Source organism: Cherax quadricarinatus, chromosome 68 (assembly GCF_038502225.1).
Source record: "Cherax quadricarinatus isolate ZL_2023a chromosome 68, ASM3850222v1, whole genome shotgun sequence".
Lineage (NCBI taxonomy): Eukaryota > Metazoa > Arthropoda > Malacostraca > Decapoda > Parastacidae > Cherax > Cherax quadricarinatus.
Window position 1 is genome coordinate 1,089,432 of NC_091359.1, and position 20,996 is coordinate 1,110,427.

The 20,996-nt window shown below is 42.5% G+C and overlaps 1 protein-coding gene across 9 annotated transcripts in view; it reads left to right on the forward strand.

The window, feature by feature from the left end:
• Positions 1-2,709: 2,709 nt before the first annotated feature.
• LOC128697873 (transcription factor E2F8) overlaps positions 2,710-20,996 on the forward strand; it is a 58,649-nt gene continuing 40,362 nt past the window's right edge. For 2 of the 9 annotated variants that reach the window (XM_070099545.1, XM_070099553.1), the window contains exons 1-6: positions 2,722-2,899; positions 6,228-6,375; positions 9,727-9,802; positions 14,495-14,678; positions 15,684-16,205; positions 16,330-16,609. In XM_070099545.1, the coding sequence (XP_069955646.1) occupies positions 9,748-9,802; positions 14,495-14,678; positions 15,684-16,205; positions 16,330-16,609 (1,041 nt within the window). In that variant the 5' untranslated portion in view covers positions 2,722-2,899; positions 6,228-6,375; positions 9,727-9,747. Of the gene's footprint in view, positions 2,900-3,964; positions 5,837-6,227; positions 6,376-9,720; positions 9,803-14,494; positions 14,679-15,683; positions 16,206-16,329; positions 16,610-20,996 lie in introns of those variants that run through there. The other 7 variants (XM_070099548.1, XM_070099550.1, XM_070099549.1 and 4 more) reach the window with 7 other exon arrangements.

Sequence of the window (20,996 nt, forward strand, 5' to 3'; positions counted from 1 at the left end):
ACCCTGCCTCCCCCCTACCCTGCCTCCCCTACCCTGCCTCCCCCTACCCGGCCTCCCCCTACCCTGCCTCCCGCTACCCTGCCTCCCCTACCCTGCCTCCCCCCTACCCGGCCTCCCCCTACCCTGCCTCCCCCCTACCCTGCCTCCCCCCTACCCGGCCTCCCCCTACCCTGCCTCCCCCCTACCTTGTAACACCACCACAACCTTGCCTCCCCCCTACCCTGCCTCCCCATACCCTGCCTCCCTCCTACCTTGTAACACCACCACCACCCTGACTCCCCCTACCCTGCCACACCCTCCCCTGCCTCCCCCCTACCTTGTAACACCACCACCACCCTGCCTCCCCCTACCCTGCCTCCCCCACCTTGTAACACCACCACCACCCAGCCACCCCCTACACTGCCTCCCCCTACGTGGTAACACCACCACCACCCTGCCACCCCCTACCCTGCCTCCCCCCTACCTTGTAAAACCACCACCACCCTGCCACCCCTTACACTGCCTCCCCCTACCTTGTAACACCACCACCACCACCTACCATGTAACACCACCACCACCCTGCCTCCCCCTACCCTGCCATCCCCCTACCTTGCCACCCCCCTACCCTGCCACCCTCCTACCTTGTAACACCACCACCACCCTGCCACCCCCTACACTGCCTCCCCCTACCTTGTAACACCCCCACCCTGCCACTCCCTACCATGTAACACCACCCTGCCAGGCAACCAACCTTGTAACACCACCCACCACCCTCAGCCATGCTACACCACTACCCACCCTGCCCGGCAACCAACCATGTAACACCACCCCCTACCTGGTAACACCACCCACTACCCTGCCAGACCACCAACCCTGCCACCCCCTACCCTGTAACACCACCCCCACCTTGCCAGGCAACCAACCCTGCCACCTTCCTGCAACACCGCCCTGCCAGACCAACGACACTTCGACCCTCTACCCTGCAACACCACCCTGTCACCCTTATCCAGCAACAAGACCCTGCCACCCCCTACCCTGTAACACCACCCTGCCACCCCTACCCAGCAACTCCACCCAGCCACCCCCTACCCTGCAACACCACCCTGCCACCTCCAACCCAGCAACACCACCCTGCCAGGCCCTACCCAGCAACTCCACCCTGCTACCCCCTACCCTGCAACACCACTCTGCCACCCCTACCCAGCAACACCACCCTGCCACCCACTACCCAGCAACACCACTCTGTCATCCCCTACCCAGCAACACCACCCTGCCACCCACTACCCAGCAACACCACCCTACCACCCCCTAGCCAGCAACACCACCCTGCCACCCCCTAGCCAGCAACACCACCCTGCCACCCCTACCCAGCAACACCACCCTGCCACCCCTACCCAGCAACACCTCCCTGCCACCCCCTAGCTAGCAACACCACCCTGCCACCCCTACCCAGCAACACCACCCTGCCACTCCCTACCCCGCAACTCCACCCTGCCACCCCTACCCAGCAACACCACCCTGCCACCCCCTAGCCAGCAACACCACCCTGCCACCCCTACCCAGCAACACCACCCTGCCACCCCTACCCAGCAACACCACCCTGCCACCCCCTAGCTAGCAACACCACCCTGCCACCCCTACCCAGCAACACCACCCTGCCACTCCCTACCCCGCAACTCCACCCTGCCACCCCTACCCTGCAACTCCACCCTGCAACACCACCTTGCCACCGCCTACTCTGCAACTCTACCCCCTACCCAGCAACACCACCCTGCCACCCCTACCCAGCAACACCACTCTGCCACCCCCTAGCCAGCAACACCACCCTGCCACCCCCTAGCCAGCAACACCACCCTGCCACCCCTACCCAGCAACACCACCCTGCCACTCCCTACCCTGCAGCTCCACCCTGCCACCCCCTACCCTGAAACACCACCTTGCCACCCCCTACCCTACAACTCTACCCCCTACCCAGCAACACCACCCAGCCACCTCCTACCCTGCAACACCACCCTGCCACCCCTACCCAGCAACACCACCCTGCCACCCCCTACCCAGCAACACCACCCTGCCACCTCCTACCCAGCAACACCACCCTGCCACCTCCTACCCAGCAACACCACCCCCTACCCAGCAACACCACCCTGCCACCCCCTACCCAGCAACACCACCCTGCCACCCCCTACCCAGCAACACCACCCTGCCACCCCCTACCCAGCAACACCACCTTGCCACCCCCTACCCTGCAACACCACCCTGCCACCTCCTACCCAGCAACACCACCCTGCCACCCCCTACCCTGCAACACCACCCTGCCACCTCCTACCCAGCAACACCACCCTGCCACCCCCTACCCTGCAACACCACCCTGCCACCTACCCAGCAACACCACCCTGCCAGGCCACCAACCCTGAAATTTTTGGCAAGTAATTTGTTGGAAGTTTTAGTAAAACAATTTGTTAAAACTTTGGTGTAAGTTATTACAAAAGTTAGTGTAATATAACTACTGTTTTAAACTTTAATGATATAGTGGACAAATTAAAATGAGTTAGATTTAGTAAACAAAATAAATAAATCTTACTTATTTCAGTCATCTGTTGCTTACCTTATGTTAATTTGTTGGTTAAATTATAGTTTTATTAAATATAAAGTAACATATAATTGATATATAAAAGATAATTATTATTGATATATTAATTAATAAGGTGAACGGCCGCCGCTGCTCATTCTTCCCGCGTAAATTTAGACTTAACTTGGGTACAAAGATTTTTCTTCCATATTTGTGGAATTTTGGGGGCTTTTTTGAGAGCTAGGAAGTGTCCATACATGTCAGAGGTCATCCGGAGGCTGCGAGGAGGTCACTGAGGGTTAGTAATGAGTGAAAAGTGAAGACAAGTGGAGAAAATAGCAGCTGAGAGAGGTGACTAACGGACGTTCCTTCATCAAATCAATTTATTATTTTTGTATTTGTACCTTCATTATTATGTAGGTACATTCTCATGTGAAGTCTTGTAATATATCAAGTGTTTTTCTCACAGATGTTTGACCAGGTTATAATACAGGGAAAGATAACTGACATTTCAATTACAATTTTGATTGACTCGAATTTATTACTAAATCATCAATTTTGGTCCTTAAGGAAGATTAAACAATTTATTATTATATTTTATTGAAAACATCGAAATAATTTAAATGTACATTAAACAAATCTGCTTATAATTTGTACAATGAATTAGTATATAAATTATCAGAATGCAGGTGATAGTGATGGATATTTTTTAGTTGAAATACGTATAAAATTAAAATTAAAATTAAAATTACATGTGTACTGGTGACCAGTGAAGATTTTTATGCAGTTAATGTAATAAATTGATAAGTAGACCAAGTAGTAGTGAGTGAAAACTGACAGACACGTCCAGTAGAAGAATAAGTTTAAATAATAAGATATTACAAGGACCCAGATAGAATTAAGTTACTGACTGCAACACTTGGGTATCTTTATTGAGAAAACGTTTCGCCACACAGTGGCTTCATCAGTCCATACAAAGAAGAATAGTGAAGAACGGGGAGTTTGAGGTAATCAGTCCCTCAAGTTTGAGTCGATGTAATTAGTCCATCAATCTTGAAAAGAATACAGCATATGTGCAAAGAAGTGGCTTATATACTGTTGACAGGTGAAGTGAAGCAGTTGTAGGTGGTATCACACTTGACAAATCCAAATCTGGAAGTAGGTTATGCCTACCAGTCCCGGTGGCCTGGTGGCTGGTGGCCCGGTGGCCTGGTGGCTGGTGGCCTGGTGGCCTGGTGGCTGGTGGCCCGGTGGCCTGGTGGCTGGTGGCCCGGTGGCCCGGTGGCTGGTGGCCCGGTGGCCTGGTGGCCCGGTGGCCTGGTGGCTGGTGGCCCGGTGGCCTGGTGGCTGGTGGCCTGGTGGCTGGTGGCCCGGTGGCCTGGTGGCTGGTGGCTGGTGGCCTGGTGGCTGGTGGCCCGGTGGCCTGGTGGCTGGTGGCCCGGTGGGCTGGTGGCCCGGTGGCCTGGTGGCTGGTGGCCCGGTGGCCTGGTGGCCCGGTGGCCTGGTGGCTGGTGGCCCGGTGGCCTGGTGGCTAAAGCTTCTGCTTCACACACGGAGGGCCAGAGTTCGATTCCCGGCAGGGTGGAAACATTTCGACACGTTTCCTTACACCTGTTGTCCTGTTCACCTAGCAGCAAATAGGTACCTGGGTGTTAGTCGACTGGTGTGGGTCGCATCCTGGGGGACAAGATTAAGGACCCCAATGGAAATAAGTTAGACAGTCCTCGATGACGCACTGACTTTCTTGGGTTATCCTGGGTGGCTAATCCTCCGGGGTTAAAAATCCGAACGAAATCTTATCTTATCTTATCTTTAAGGTTAGGCAAGTGAAGAATTCCCTGCCTAACCTTTAGGCATAACCTACTTCCACATTTGGATTTGTCAAGTGTGATACCACCTACAACTGCTTCACTTCACCTGTCAACAGTATACAAGCCACTTCTTTGCACATATGCTGTATTCTTTTCAAGATTGATGGACTAATTACATTGACTCAAACTTGAGGGACTGATTACCTCAAACTCCCCGTTCTTCACTATTCTTCTTTGTATGGACTGATGAAGCCACTGTGTGGCGAAACGTTTTCTTAGTAAAGATACCCAAGTGTTGCACATGTGTCTAATTTATCAACTTGTCGGTTCTCTGAACTATTTATCTACAGGTTATGAGTGTTCAAAAGATAAGTGTTAGGCATTACTGAGAAAGGAGGGCCTTGTATTGGGCATGGCAAGCAGCATTGTATGACCCTTGTGGGTTTAGTGCTTAGTTTTGATTGTACTTAATAATAATAAGGAGCAAGTGTATTGTCAAATGAGTTGATCTTCAGAACACTGGTGACTTAACCTAACCTTTTATTTTTTTTCTTCTCGCATGTATGAAGCTACAGAAAGGGAGGAAAATGATTTTTTGTAGTTACATTTGTGTACCTATTATTGTAAAGTGATCCTCTCTCTAAAGTTCATGTAAATAACTTGGTTCATTTTATTTCTGTTTTATCTCCTTTTACTGTAACTGATTTTCACAGTTGTTACTTAGCTGTTTTAATTTTTAGGGTTATAATCAAGACTGATTTTTACAATAACTTAGAGCCAGGCTTTAAATATTCAGATATTACAAGGACCCCAATGGAAATGAGTCACTTTGACTGGTAGGTTATCCTGGGAAATTTACAGATGTGTTAAACTACGTATAATAATTGTACTTGTGTGTACCCCTACCTAAATCAACTTTCTTACCTGTGTTTTCTCCCTACCTCTTCTAGATTACTTCCTTTTTCTCTATCCATGACAGACCGTACACTTTTTAAACATTTTATCCACAATTTACAGATTAATTGTGAAGAAATCCAAGCAATAAGCAGATTAATTTTGTTATTGTTGGGCTGTTAATATAGAAATATAAGTTATAGGTTTACCAAACCTAACATAACCAAGCATAACAAATGTTAAAATTTGACTGAAAGTTCAAGTATGCAGAAATGAATACACAGCAATCTGTGTGATATTGGTTGTACTAATTCACTAATTCCTGGACAGATCACTCGACAAAATATGTGAGGAAAAACTGAGAATGACAATGTGGGTGTGTGTCCCTCAGTCTTGATAACTTAAGTAGAAGCATGAGGAGACAGGTGAGGTGAAGCAGGTTGAGGTGACCTCATAGGTGGGTGGAGATCAGTAGTAGAAGTAGGTTATGCCAATAGATCAGACAGGCATGGGAGTTGTAGAATTCTCTTTCAAGATTCCATGATGTTGATCTGTCAGACAAGTATATGGATTATTATATTGGGTCAGTACTCACTGGGACTTCTGCAGTACTCCTTGTGATCAATGTTTTTACTTTATTCAGGGTGTGTTTTTATTATGTAAATTCTCCAGTATTAAGTGTATTTTGTGATGGAGATATTTAAATTTAGTTCCTGTGTGACATAACCCTTTTGTTTATATGTATACCCTAACCTAATGTTACCAGACCTAACCTGCCTGTTGGGTATGGAGAAGTGAATGTATTTCTGTAACATAGGATTGAAGAATAACTTAGATCCTGCATTTAAGGTATTGGTGTAATTTATATATACTTTGGGAGGGGGGGGGGAAATAGTGGGTGACACCTATTGTTTTTTATCTAATAAACCAACCATGTGTTACCCTGGCTTCTAATTATCCTCTAACTACAACAGTGGCAACGAATACGAGGTGTTAGATCAAATGCATGGCATGGTGTGGCTCACTGAAGGTCAAGAAGAGGTTTCACCCAAGAGGTTGGTGACAGAACAGTTATTGCTACTGGAACTGGTATTCCAGGCCCATGTGATGGCATGGTAATAGGTAAGGATGGAACCCTTTAATCCTTCAGTGCTCTCTTTGGAGCTTTGCTGGAAGTCAGTACTTTGCCCATTGTTAACAAAAACAGAGTATTGTAGATACATAGGAAAAAATGTTAAAAAAATTAACTACATGTAGCTACAGCCTCTCCTCACTTAATGACGGAGTTCCATTCCTAAGACCACGTCGTTAAACAAATTCGTTGCTAAGTGAGGAGCATACTATAATGGTAATGAGTTTGTTTTGACCATCTTTGATATTGTTTTAATGTCACCTTTGCACTATTTATAACATTTCTGGTATATTTTTAAATGTTTATACAGTAGTGTACTGTACATATTGAAATAAACAGAATAGATGAAATCAGCTCTTAATATACATTATTTAGGCATAAATACTGGTCAGAGAGCCCCTTGCCCTCGCTAAGTGAGGAGAGGCTGTATTTAGTTGTACAGTACAGTGGAACCCCGGATTTCGTACTTGATCCGTTCCAGATGGTCATTCTAAATCCGAAACATACGAAAACTGAAGTAATATTTCCCATGAGAAATACTGCAAATCCAGTTAATCCATTCCAGACACCCGAAAATATTCACAAAAAATCATTTTTAAAGAATAACTGTAGTTTTACATACAGAAAACAATGAGAAATAAATATAAAGCACTAATTTTAATGATAAATGAACATTACATACCTTTATTGAAGACTTGTTGGTGTATTGAAGAAGGTGAGGAGGGGAGAGAGAGTTGAGGTTGTTTGGAAGGGGAATCCCCCTCCATAAGGACTTCAGGTATCAAAGCCCTCTCTGGGGTTACTTCCCTTCTTTGTCTTTTACTGGCACTGGACCCCTGTCACACTAAAAATCTGTCCAGAGAGCTCTGTTTCTGGCATCTAGTTAAGATTTGCCTAAAATGGGACAAGGTATTGTCACTGAACATGTTGCAGATACAGCTTGTAACAGCTTGGTGAGGGTGATATTTTTCAACAAAAGTTTGCACCTCATTCTACTTTGCACAGATGTCCTTAATCACTGAAGAAGGCTCCTTCTTCTCTCTTTTCTTCCTTCTCCTCAGAAGCAATTTCCTCAGCTGCAGTCTGTTGCTGTTCCATTTGAAGATCTTGCAGCTCTTCAGTGATTAGCTCTTCCCTGTGGTCCTCCACCAACTCTTCCACATCCTGGCCACTCACCTCCAACCCCATGGACTTCCCCAAAGACACAGTACATTCCACAGCAGTCATAGGGTCAACAGGGTCAGCCTCAAACCCTTCAAAATTTTTGTCCAGGACACATTCTGGCCACAATTATCTCCAAGCAGAGTTCAAAGTCCGGGAAGTCACTTCCTGCCAAGCCTTACCTATAAGGCTTATGCAGTGGAGGATATTGAAGTGATCCCTCCAGAACTCTCTTAGGGTCAATTCAGTGTCTGAGGTCACTTCAAAGCACCTTTGAAACATTGTTTTGGTGTAGAATTTTTTGAAGTTAGAAATGACCTGCTGGTCCATGGGATGGGTGAGAGGAGTGGTGTTAGGAGGCAAGAACTTCACTGTTATGAACCTTAAGCCCCTAAACAATTGGTCTTCCAAGTCTGGAAGATGAGCAGGAGCATTATCCAGTAGCAGGAGGCACTTGAGTGGCAATTTATTTTCCAGGAGGTATTTTTTCACACTCGGTCAAACACTTCATGGACCCAGTCAATGAAAATTTGCCTCGTGACCCATGCCTTATTATTACCTTTCCACAATACACACAATTTACTCTTGATGACATTGTTTTTCTTGAACACTCTGGGATTTTCAGAGTGATACACCAGTTAAGGCTGCACTTTGAAATCCGCACTAGCATTACCACAGAACAATAGAGTTAGCCTATCCTTCATAGGCTTGTGTCCTGGCAGTACCTTTTCCTCCTGCGTGATGTAGATCCTCTGGCATTTTCTTCCAAAAGAGGCCTGTTTCGTCACAATTGAACACTTGTTGGGGGAGGAATCCTTCAGCCTCTATGTACTCCTTGAATTCATCAACGAATTCTTCGGTCACAGGGTTGTCTGAACTTGCAGCCTCACCATGGCTTACAACACTGTGTATGCCACTACGCTTCTTGAATCTGTTGAACCAGCTTCTGCTGGCCTTAAATTCACTAACAGCAGCACTTGTTCTAGGCATTTTCTTTACAAGATCCGCATGCAGCTGCCTTGCCTTTTTGCAAATGATCGACTCCATAACCCTATCTTCCGCTAATTGTTTCTCATTGATCCACACCAGCAACAACTTCTCCACATCTTCGATCATTTGTGATCTCTGTTTCGTTAGCATATTTACCCCTTTTGCAACTTTAGCTTCCTTGATTTCTACTGTCTTTGCCAGGATAGAACAGATTGTTGATTTCGACTTCCCATACATCCTGGAAAGTTCGGCTAAACGTACACCACTTTCGTATTTTTCTACAATCTCTTTCTTGAATTCTATCGTGTTTCTCACTTTCTTTACCAAAGGGCTGGCACTAGGAACTTTCTTTGGGCCCATGATGACTTATTTCGCAGTTGCAATCAATAAACGAGCACAAAAATTGCGAAATGTTTTGAATGAATGCTCACTCAACCAGTGACAGAGCCAGATTGAGGTGGCGTCCTGGCGGGCAGATGCATCTGATACGTACGATTCCCGGGACAAGGTACAAAATCCGGAGCAAAATTTCACCCAAAAAAGTGTTCTAAATCTGAAATGTCCGATATCCGGTGCGTGTGAAATCCAGGGTTCCACTGTACTTAATTTAGTCTGTGGTCTTCAGAGAAGTGTCCCATCTCTACGGCAGGAAAAATGTATATTTTTTTTTTCCAACACATCAGCCGTCTCCCACTGAGGCAGGGTGACCCAAAAAGAAAGAAAACTTTCATCATCATTCAACACTTTGACTATCACTCATAGTGTATACATATCCATCTTAGAGATGGCTTATTCATTACTCCAAAGAATATTGTCTACTGATACTAGCTTATCATACTCATTTCTGCCTAAAGATGATGCTTGTTCAGTATCAGCAGACAGTATTCATGAAGTAATTCAGGCACTGGTAAGAGGAGGAACAATCACGGTAATAAATTTGTGTACACGGCTGTTTATATTAAGGGGTTAAATGTTAGGCTGCTTATATTACAGTTGGGCTATATTGTTATTTTAACAATATTAAGTATACATTACTTAAGTTACCCTTGATGAGCACATGCCTATGAATATACGTACTTCACAGTGTTTGATATTGATAATGTCTACATGAGGACTTGTAGCTTAATACAGTATCAAACAAATGACTATTTTACAATACCAGAAAATATGATCTTCAATGCTACTTTCAGGAGTAATGATCAGGTGGTAGAATGGACCTCCTAACATTTGCTGCTAATGCAATCTTCAGCACAGAGTCGAAGGAAGGTAATAAGATTAAATTATTTTTATCAGTTATAATAATTGGAAAGTACTAAATCTGTATGGGTCATTCAGCACAGTGTGGTGGAGGCGCAATCTCCCATCCACTTACTGCTAAACATGTTTTACTTTACTGTAATCACTTAAATATTATAATACTGTATTAACATTGATGCTTGATATATAGTCCATCATTCACTGTTTCTTCATCTAAGTCTCATCATTTGAATTCATACCAGGTCGTCTAGTTCTCAAGTCATTTATACTTATACCTGGTCACCAAGTCCTTGAGTAATATCTGGTTATTTAGTTGGACAGTATACTGATAATCTTATACAGTGGACCCCGCCTTACGATATTAATCCGTTCCTGAGAGCTCATCATATGCCGAAATTATCATTAGCCGAATTAATTTTCCCCATAAGAAATAATGGAAATCAAATTAATCCGTTCCTGACATCCCAAAGTATAAAAAAAAAAAAAATTTTACCACATGAAATATTAATTTTAATACACACAAACTGAAGAAGACATGCACAATTACTACTCTACTAAGAATAGAATACATGACACTTTCCTTTATTGAAGATCTGGTGATGATTGATGGGATGGGAGGAGGGGAGAGTGTGGAAGTTATTGTTTAGAAGGGGAATCCCCTTCCATTAGGACTTGAGGTAGCAAGTCCTTTTCTGGGGTTACTTCCCTTCTTTTAATGCTACTAGGACTAGCTTGAGAGTCGCTGGACCTCTGTTGCACAACAAATCTGTCCATAGAGCCCTGTACCTCCAATTCCTTTAAGACTTTCCTAAAATGGGCCATAACATTGTCATTGTACAGGTTGCCAACACGGCTTGTAGTAGCTGTGTCAGGGTGATTTTCATTCGTAAAGGTTTGCAGTTCAACCCACTTTGCACACATTTCCTTAATCTTTGAAGCAGGCAACTTCCTCAATTTCTCTCTCCCCTCCTCTGAAGCAGTTTCCTCAGGTCTGGCCTCTTGCTGTTGAAGATGATCTTGCAGCTCATCAGTGGTTAGTTCTTCATTGTCCTCCTCCACCAACACTTCCACATCCTCCCCACTAACAGACTACCCGCACATGTCAAAGCCAGTCATAGCGTGAACCAGTTCAAGAAGAGTGCCAAAAGGTGTCTGATGAATGTAGCTACAGAAAGGGAGGGGAATGATTTTCTATTTTTTAGCTAACATACGTGTAAATTTTACCTTATTCCTTGTAATGACCCTCGTATTGTAGATAGTCTTAATGACCTTGGTGTAGCAGATAGTCTTTTTAGTATGATAATAAGATGTTATCTTCATTGTAGAATAATAAGAAAATATTATAACCTTTATACTATAATAATAAGGTAAAAGGACCCCAATGGAAATAAGTCACTCTGTCTGACTTTTTTGGGTTATCCTAGGTTCTCTACACATATGCTGCTATGTATGATAATTCTATGTAACTGTATTTGTGCATACCTGAATAAACTTACTTACTTACTTATAACCTCCAACCCCAAGGACTTCCCCAATGCTACAATGGATTCCACAACTGGCATACGCTTCTCAGGGTTAGCCCCAAACTCTTCAAAATCCCTTTCTTCTACACATTGTGGCCACAGTTTCTTCCAAGCAGAGTTCAAGGTCCTCTTAGTCACTCCCTCCCAAGCCTTACCTATAAGGTTTACACAACTGAGGATACTAAAGTGATCTTTCCAAAACTCTCTTAGAGTCAGTCGAGTATCTGAGGTCACTTCAAAGCACTTTTGAAACATAGCTTTTGTGTAGAGTTTTTTGAAGTTTGAAATGACCTGCTGGTCCATGGGCTGCAGGAGAGGAGTGGTATTAGGAGGCAAAAACTTGACCTTAATGAAGCTCATGTCCCCAGAAAGTCGCTCTGCCAAGTCTGAAGGATGACCAGGAGCATTGTCTAATACCAGGAGGCACTTAAGGTCCAATTTCTTTTCCATTAGGTAATTTTTCACAGTGGGGGCAAATGCATGGTGTAACTAGTTATAGAAAAAGTCCCTAGTGCCCCATGCCTTACTGTTTGCCCTCCACGGCACACACAAATTAGCCTTGAGGACATTGTTTTGCCTGAATGCTCTGGGAGTTTCAGAGTGATATACCAATAGAGGCTTCACTTTGCAATCGCCACTAGCATTAGCACACATCAAAAGAGTAAGCCTGTCTTTCATAGGCTTATGTCCTGGGAGTGTCTTTTCCTCCTGAGTAATGTAGGTCCTGCTTGGCATTTTCTTCCAAAACAGGCCTGTTTTGTCGCAATTAAACACTTGTTCAGGTTTCAATTCTTCACTGACTATATACTCCTTGAATTCCTTCACATATTTTTCAGCCACTTTTTGGTCCGAACTGGCATCCTCACCATGCCTTATCACACTATGTATGCCAATACGATTCTTAAATCTCTCAAACCAACCTTTGCTGGCCTTAAATTCACTCATATCACCACTAGTTGCAGGCATTTTTCTAATTAAATTGTCATGCAACTTCCTAGCCTTTTCACATATGATCGCTTGAGAGATGCTATCTCCTGCTATCTGTTTTTCGTTTATCCACACCAATAACAGTCTCTCAACATCTTCTATCACTTGCGATCTCTGTTTCGAAAACAAACTTGCACCTTTTGCAAGAACAGCTTCCTTGATTACCGTTTTGTTGGCCAAGATAGTAGTGATGGTTGATTGGGGTTTGGTGTACAATCTGGCCAGCTCCGAGACACGCACTCCACTTTCATACTTAGCAATTATCTCTTTCTTCATTTCCATAGTAATTTTCACCTTTTTTACCACAGGGTTGGCACTAGAAGCTTTCTTGGGGCCCATGGTGACTTATTTTGCAGTTACAAGCACTAAAAACACTGTGATAATATGAAATGTACCAAATGTATGCTTAGATGCAACCGCACTGGCTGGCTTGTAAACACTGGTACCCATGGGGCAGCTGAGGCCACACGTGGGACGCGTCCCGGACGAATCACGTAAGGCGAGGAAAAATTTTTGCATTCAAATGCTTCGTATGGCGGATTTAACGTAATACGATGCGTTCGTAAGGCGGGGTTCCACTGTACATACTTTTTACGGTGGACTTAGGAATGCTTCTGTAATTGCTGCCAACTCTTTTAGACTGACAGAACCTCATGTTGTTGAGTGGAAATCATTTGCAGAAAGAAGTATTTTTTGTTTAACTCCTAGATTGTTTCACAGGTTACCATTGTTTGTCAAGATTCAGGAATCTGTCAATGCTTTGAAATCTCAGTTAAAAGCACATCTTTCTTTTTCAGAGCATACGATCCTGTTGATCATATTGTCACTTTTGAGTATAAACTGTAGTGTTTTTTCTTCATTGTTTTTGTTGCATTCTTGGCTTGGTGTACGAATGCTTGGGAATTTCTTTAACCTTTTGACTCTTTTGGTCGTATATATACATCTTACGAGCCACCGTTTTTGACGTACGTATATACATACATACTCATAAATTCTAGCAGCTTCAAATCAAACAGGAGAAAGCTGGTAGGCCGCATGTGAGAGAATGGGTCTGTGTGGTCAGTGTGCACCATATAAAAAAAATCCTGCAGCACGCAGTGCATAATGAGAAAAAAATAACTGACCGTTTTTTTTTTTTAATTAAAATGCCGACTTTGTGGTCTATCTTCCTGTAGTATTTATGGTTGTATTCTCGTTTTCTTGGTCTCATTTGATAGAAAGAACCTTGAAATGGAGCTCAAAGTAGGGGAAATGTTTGATTTTTGCCGATGTTCAAAAGTAAACAAACGATGTCATTTTCCAATAAATGTCCAAGTAGCCATTCTAATATGCTGTCATGAATGGGTTGACATTATTTATACAATTATTACAATATTGCAGTAGTCTGCATAACAGTAAATCTTCTATTTTTTGCTTGAATAAAAATTCAAAATAGAAAGCAAGAGTAATATCAGAGGGGCCTGGAGATGTGACTGATGAACAGAGAAAATGTTATTTTAGAGCCAGGAATGTCTGCATTGTTCATTCTGGACCCTATTTTGAAATTGTCATATTTTTTTAATTTTCGTGAAATTGGCCAAATTGCAAATTTTTGACCATGTTATTGGATAGTTGAAATTGGTAAATGGGCAGTTTCTTGTACTCAATCGATAGAAAAAATGGAGTTCTAAAGAAATAGCTATGACTTTGGTTGACTGGAACAATGGAATTAGCCAAAAATAGGGCTCAAAGTGGGCGAAATCTCCAATTCGTAAATATCGCCGAGGTCGCTAACTTTGCAAGAGTGTAATTGCGCCAGTTTTCCATCAAATTTCGTTTTTTTTTTTTGGTGTCATTACAATCGGGAAAAGATTCTCTATCATTTCATAAGATTTTTTTTTTTTCTTTTTTTTTTTTTTTTATGACACCAGGAGACACCTCAGGATTTAGGGTTGCGACAGTCAAGGGGTTAAAGAACAGGTGCCCAGGAATAACAAATTCCCTGAGTATTATTACTGTATTATTATTATTATTTTTATTTATCATTTATTTATTATTTTTTACTCCTGACTATTTTGATTAAAGTATTTGACATATTTGTTACAATATGAAAATATTTAGGCATTTACATGTTTTTGTGGTGCAACACTGGTTTGTTAATGCAACATATTTTTGTATTGTGTGTGAGTTTCCATTACTGGTTTATTTGCAGATACAATAATTCCTGTCACCCCAACGAAAGGGGCAAGACCTGTTTTTGGGGAGGTTACCAACACTATCGGCATATCTCCGGAGAAGTTCAGTAATTCTCCTCTACGTGCACTTTTCATGAGTCCAACACTCAATACTCCAACAACAAAGTTGAGAAGTTTGGCATCTGCTGTGTTGATTCCAGGGTTAGTAATAGTATTCACTTTCTTACACCAGCTGATATGGCATCTCGTGTATAAGAATTTCAAGAGCCACCAGTTTAGTGTGGTGGGTAGAACTAAGAACATTATATTGGTCTATTTTTTAAACAGTTAATTACTGAAGTGTGGAATACAGTCTCTTACAGGAATAAAACTTTAAAGTCATGTAGTTAGAGTAATTCCAAGCGCCTCTCATAAAAAACCTCCCGTATCTCCTTCCTCCAACCTTTCCCCTTCCCCCTCCTTCCCTCCACTACAGATTTATATGCCCTCCAAGTTTTTGTATTTGCTTCACACTCTGTAACTGTCCAGACCACTTCAGCAACCCGTCCTTAGCTCTCTGGATAGATTTAGTTTCTTACACCACCTAGTCTCCAAACTACAAATTCTCTGCACTATATTCACACTTCACACTGCCCTCAAACACATCATCACAACCTCCAGCCTCCTCACTAAAGCATTCACAATCCATGCTTCACATCTATATAATAGTGTTGGTACCACTATGCTTTGGTAATTTCCTCTTTTTGTCTCCTTGGATAACATTCTTTGTTATCCAAGGATGCCTCAGTGCACCACCCATCTTTTTCCCCCTCATCACTTCTGTGGTTTACATTCTTTCATAGACCTATCTACCAAAAAGTCCACTCCTATCTAAACGTGGATATTGGAAGGAGGGAGTATGGCCGAAGTACATTATATCTAAATTTTATGTATGATACTGTATTATGTACAGTTGAGTACTGTAGTTTTCTGCTTTTTATTCAGCTTTACTGGACAGTTGGCATTACTAGACACCCTCTCCCCTTCTATTAGTCCATTAAATCGAGGTTTTATTGTATAACAAATCCATATAATGTTACTGGCACTGAAAGTTAGACTAAAATATGCAGCTTCGTCCTGTTTCACTGTGGGTTTGTGTTACTGTATATTGATCAGTGTATAGTTTTCTACTACCATCATATTATCAAGGTTTTTTTTTCTTTTCAGATCCAGAAGCATTATTGGAAGAGGCAACAATGGGAAGTCATTGTCTTATCCCTCACCAGAAGTGCAGACCCCAAATGGAGAAGGAATGTCTCCTCATGTATCAAATGGAGGATTGGGCAAAAGTCCGCTAACCCCCATGAGCAATTTAAAGTTGTTGACTCGTATTGCATCTATGGAGGAATCACTGACAAGTAAAAAAGTGTTGTTTCAAAGTATTAATGATCAAAAAGTTCAGTGTTCCTCAAATGTGGATTCTCTACTGACTTCCAGTTCCACAGCTCAAACCATACCAAATTTTCAACACCACAGCAGTGAGTGTTTACATCAAAGTAATAATCAGTCGAATACATCCACCAGCACACACCTTAAACACACTACAAGTAGTTATTACCTTACTCCAAGCTCCCCTGGATGTCTTGTAACAGGAAACCTGGGTAATCTCTCTTCGGTGGATGAAATCAGCAGTAATCGTTCATCGGAGGGATCCAGAAAGGACAAATCATTAGGTCTACTAAGTGAAAAGTATGTATAAAAGACATGTTATGTGCATATTCTGTAATCATCATAGAAGAAATGAATTGGCACATTTATAATCATTTGTTTAAAATTTCAAAATTATAAAATAATTTTTTTCTTTCAAATGAAGATTTCTGGAACATTTTCCAATGGAAGTATCTTTTTTGGAATCTCCTCGACGTCTAGTCATTGACGAAGTGGCATCCATGCTTGGTACAGAACGGCGGCGAGTGTATGACATAATTAATGTTCTGGACAGTCTGAGCATGGCTGCTCGGGTACAGAAAAACATGTACCAGTGGATGGGGAAGCTGCATCCGGAAGAAACGCTGTCACGCCTCAAGGCTCTTGGTCTGAAACTAGGTATGGGCTTGCACCTCCAGCAGCAACACTTGGATAATGACTTTAAAGTGAGTTAAATTTTTTATTTATTTTTTTTTTTTTTATTTTTTATTTTTTTTTATAATTTAGCGGCACTGGTTTTCCAGGCAGAAGCAATTATGCCTTTCTCTTTACATCCACATGCGGACCCTCAAAACTTATGCCCTTTAAGGTCAGCATGCGATGAAGCGTAAAAGTGTCACTTTATTTTGTGAATAGTGTTAAAAAAAAGGGTGGGTTGGAAAAGTAGCAAACCTGTATGGAGGTAATGACATTAAAAATTTATCTTTATGATTAATGAAATTACTGCAGCATTGATCATCCAAAACTGCAGTAAGAGGGATTCAATAAAGCAGGCAGCTTTATTACTGTACAATTATGAGTTTAAAATAAAGAAATCACTTACAAATTAGTATGATAGGAAGGGTTTAATTTAGGTGTATGATCTTTCTAAAAAATATGGAGTTAGATAAGAGAATCCAAAGATGGATGTATGCAGGTAATATGCAGTGACTGTATCTGGGTTGTCCTTTGTAAATTTATTATTTTTCTCTACTCTTGTGTTACATGCAGTGACATATTTTTGTGTAAAGCATATTTAATGATTTAAGATGAAACATCAAATACCGAAGCAGCATTTGTATTAACATAAGAAAGCAGGAACACTGTAGCAGGCCTGTTGGCCCATACTAGGCAGGTCCTTTACAATCCTTCACACTTAACAAAATATTTGCCCAACCCAATTTTCAGTGCTACCCAAAAAATAAGTTTTGATGATTCTATTTACTCATTATGCAAGTCTCACTCAAATCCAACCCCTCTCACTCATGTATTTTTTTTTTTTTTTTTTTTTTTAACAAGTCGGCCGTCTCTCACCGAGGCAGGGTGACCCAAACAGAAAGAAAACCCCCAAAAAGAAAATACTTTCATCATTCAACACTTTCACCTCACTCACACATTATCTCTGTTTTTGCAGAGATGCTCAGAATGCAACAATTTAGAAGCATATATGTATAAAGATACACAACATATCCCTCCAAACTGCCAATATCCCAAATCCCTCCTTTAAAGTGCAGGCATTGTACTTCCCATTTCCAGGACTCAAGTCCGGCTATATAAAAATAACCGGTTTCCCTGAACCCCTTCACTAAATATTACCCTGCTCACACTCCAACAGCTCGTCAAGTCCTAAATACCATTCGTCTCCATTCACTCCTATCTAACATGCTCACACACGCTTGCTGGAAGTCCAAGCCCCTCGCCCACAAAACCTCCTTTATCTCCTCCCTCCAACCTTTTCGAGGACGACCCCTACCCCGCCTTCCTTCTCCTTCAGATTTATATGCTCTCCATGTCATTCTTCTTTGATCCATTCTCTCTAAGTGACCAAACCACCTCAACAACCCCTCTTCAGCCCTCTGACTAATACTCTTATTAACTCCACACCTCCTAATTTCCGAATTTTCTGCATAATGCAGTTTTTACACCACACATTGCCCTTAGACAGGACATCTCCACTGCCTCCAACCGCCTCCTCGCTGCAGCATTTACAACCCAAGCTTCACACCCATATAAGAGTGTTGGTACTACTATACTTTCGTACATTCCCTTCTTTGCCTCCATAGATAACGTTTTTTTGTCTCCACATATACCTCAACGCACCACTCGCATTTTTTCCTACATCAATTCTGTGATTAACCTCATCCTTCATAAATCCATCCGCTGACACGTCAACTCCCAAATATCTGAAAACATTCACTTCTTTCATACTCCTCCTCCCCAATTTGATATCCAATTTTTCTTTATCTAAATAATTTGATACTCTCATGACCTTACTCTTTTCTGTGTTCACTTTCAACTTTCTGCCTTTACACACACTCCCAAACTCATCCACTAACCTTTGCAATTTTTCTTTAGAATCTTCCATAAGCACAGTATCATCAGCAAAAAGTAACTGTGTCAATTCCCATTTTGTATTTGATTCTCCATAATTTAATCCCACCCCTCTCCCGAACACCCTAACATTTACTTCTTTTACAACCCATCTATAAATATATTAAATAACCATGGTGACATTACACATCCCTGTCTAAGACCTACCTTTACCGGGAAGTAGTCTCCCTCTCTTCTACACACCCTAACCTGAGCCTCATCAACCAGGCTGTTACTGCTGGCTGCACGCAATCCAATGTACGAGCCACAGCACGGCTGGTCAGGTACCGACTTTAGGTGTTTGTCCAGTGCCTGCTTGAAGACAGCCAGGGGTCTATTGGTAATCCCCCTTATGTATGCTGGGAAGCAGTTGAACAGTCTCGGGCCCCTGACACTTATTGTATTGTCTCTTAACGTGCTAGTGACACCCCTGTTTTTCATTGGGGGGATGTTGCATCATCTGCCAAGTCTTTTGCTTTCATTGTGAGTGATTTTCATGTGCAAGTTCGGGACTAGTCTGTCTAGGATTTTTCAGATGTATATATTCATGTATCTCTCCCGCCTGCATTCCAGGGAGTACAGGTTCAGGAACTTCAAGCGCTCCTAGTAATTGAGGTGTTTTATCTCCGTTATGCGCGCCGTGAAGGTTCTCTGTACATTTTCTAGGTCAGCAATTTCACCTGCCTTGAAAGGTACTGTTAGTGTGCAGCAATATTCCAGCCTAGATAGAACAAGCGACCTGAAGAGTGTCATCATAGGCTTGGCATCCCTAGTTTTGAAGGTTCTCATTATCCATCCTGTCATTTTTCTAGCAGATGTGATTGATACAATGTTATGATCCTTAAAGGTGAGATCCTCTGACATGATCACTCCCAGGTCTTTGACATTGGTGTTTCGCTCTATTTTGTGGCCGGAATTTGTTTTGTACTCTGAATTTCTCATCGTTAAACTTCATATTGTTTTCTGCAGCCCATTGAAAGATTTGGTTGATGTCCGCCTGGAGCCTTGCAGTGTCTGCAATGGAAGACACTGTCATGCAGATTCGGGTGTCATCTGCAAAGGAAGACACGGTGCTGTGGCTGACATTCTTGTCTATGTCAGATATGAGGATGAGAAGCAAGATGGGAGCGAGTACTGTGCCTTGTGGAACAGAGCTTTTCACCGTAGCCGCCTCAGACTTTACTCTGTTGACTACTACTCTTTGTGTTCTGTTTGTGAGGAAATTATAGATCCATCTACCAACTTTTCCTGTTATTCCTTTAGCACGCATTTTGTGCGCTATTACGCCATGGTCACACTTGTTGAAGGCTTTTGCAAAGTCTGTATATATTACATCTGCATTCTTTTTGTCTTCTAGTGCATCTAGGACCTTGTCGTAGTGATCCAGTAGTTGGGACAGACAGGAGCGACCTGCTTTATACCCATGTTGCCCTGGGTTGTGTAATTGATGAGTATCTAGATGGGTGGTGATCTTGCTTCTTAGGACCCTTTCAAAAATTTTTATGATGTGGGATGTTAGTGCTATCGGTCTGTAGTTCTTTGCTATTGCTTTACTGCCCCCTTTGTGGAGTGGGGCTATGTCTGTTGTTTTTAGTAACTGTGGGATGACCCCCGTGTCCATGCTCCCTCTCCATAGGATGGTAAAAGCTCGTGATAGGGGCTTCTTGCATTTCTTGATGAACATGGAGTTCCATGAGTCTGGCCCTGGGGCAGAGTGCATGGGCATGTCATTTATTGCCTGTTTGAAGTCATTTGGCATCAGGATAACATCAGATAGGCTTGTGTTTACCAAATTCTGTGGCTCTCTCATAAAAAATTAATTTTGATTTTCGACTCTCAGTCTGGCTAGCGGCTTGCTAAAAACTGAGTCATATTGGGACTTTCCTTGCTGTCATCTGTGTAGGACCCATCTTGTTTAAGTAGGGACCCAATACTGGATGTTGTTCTCGACTTTGATTTGGCATAAGAAAAGAAATACTTTGGGTTTCTTCCGATTTCATTTATGGCTTTTAGTTCTTCCCGCGATTCCTGACTCTATAAGATTCCTTTAGCTTAAGTACAATGTTTGCTATTTCTCTGACCAGTGTCTCCCTACGCATTTCAGATATATTGGAGTCTTTTAGCCACTCTGTTATTCTTTTCCGTCGCCTGTGAAGGGAGCGCCTGTCTCTTTCTATTTTACATCTACTCCTCCTTTTTCTTAAAGGAATAAGCCTTGAACATACATCGAGTGCCACCGAGTTAATCTGTTCTAGACATAAGTTGGGGTCTGTGTTGCTTAGTCTATCTGCCCAGCCTATATCGTTTAGGACTTGGTTTACTTGGTCCCACTTTATGTTCTTGTTATTGAGGTTCATGAATTTGGTGAAGGCTCCCTCGTGACTAATCTCATTTTGTCGGTCTGGGGCTCCGCGCATACATGTCTGAACCTCAATTATGTTGTGATCTGAGCATATTGTTTTTGATATGGTGACATTTCGTATC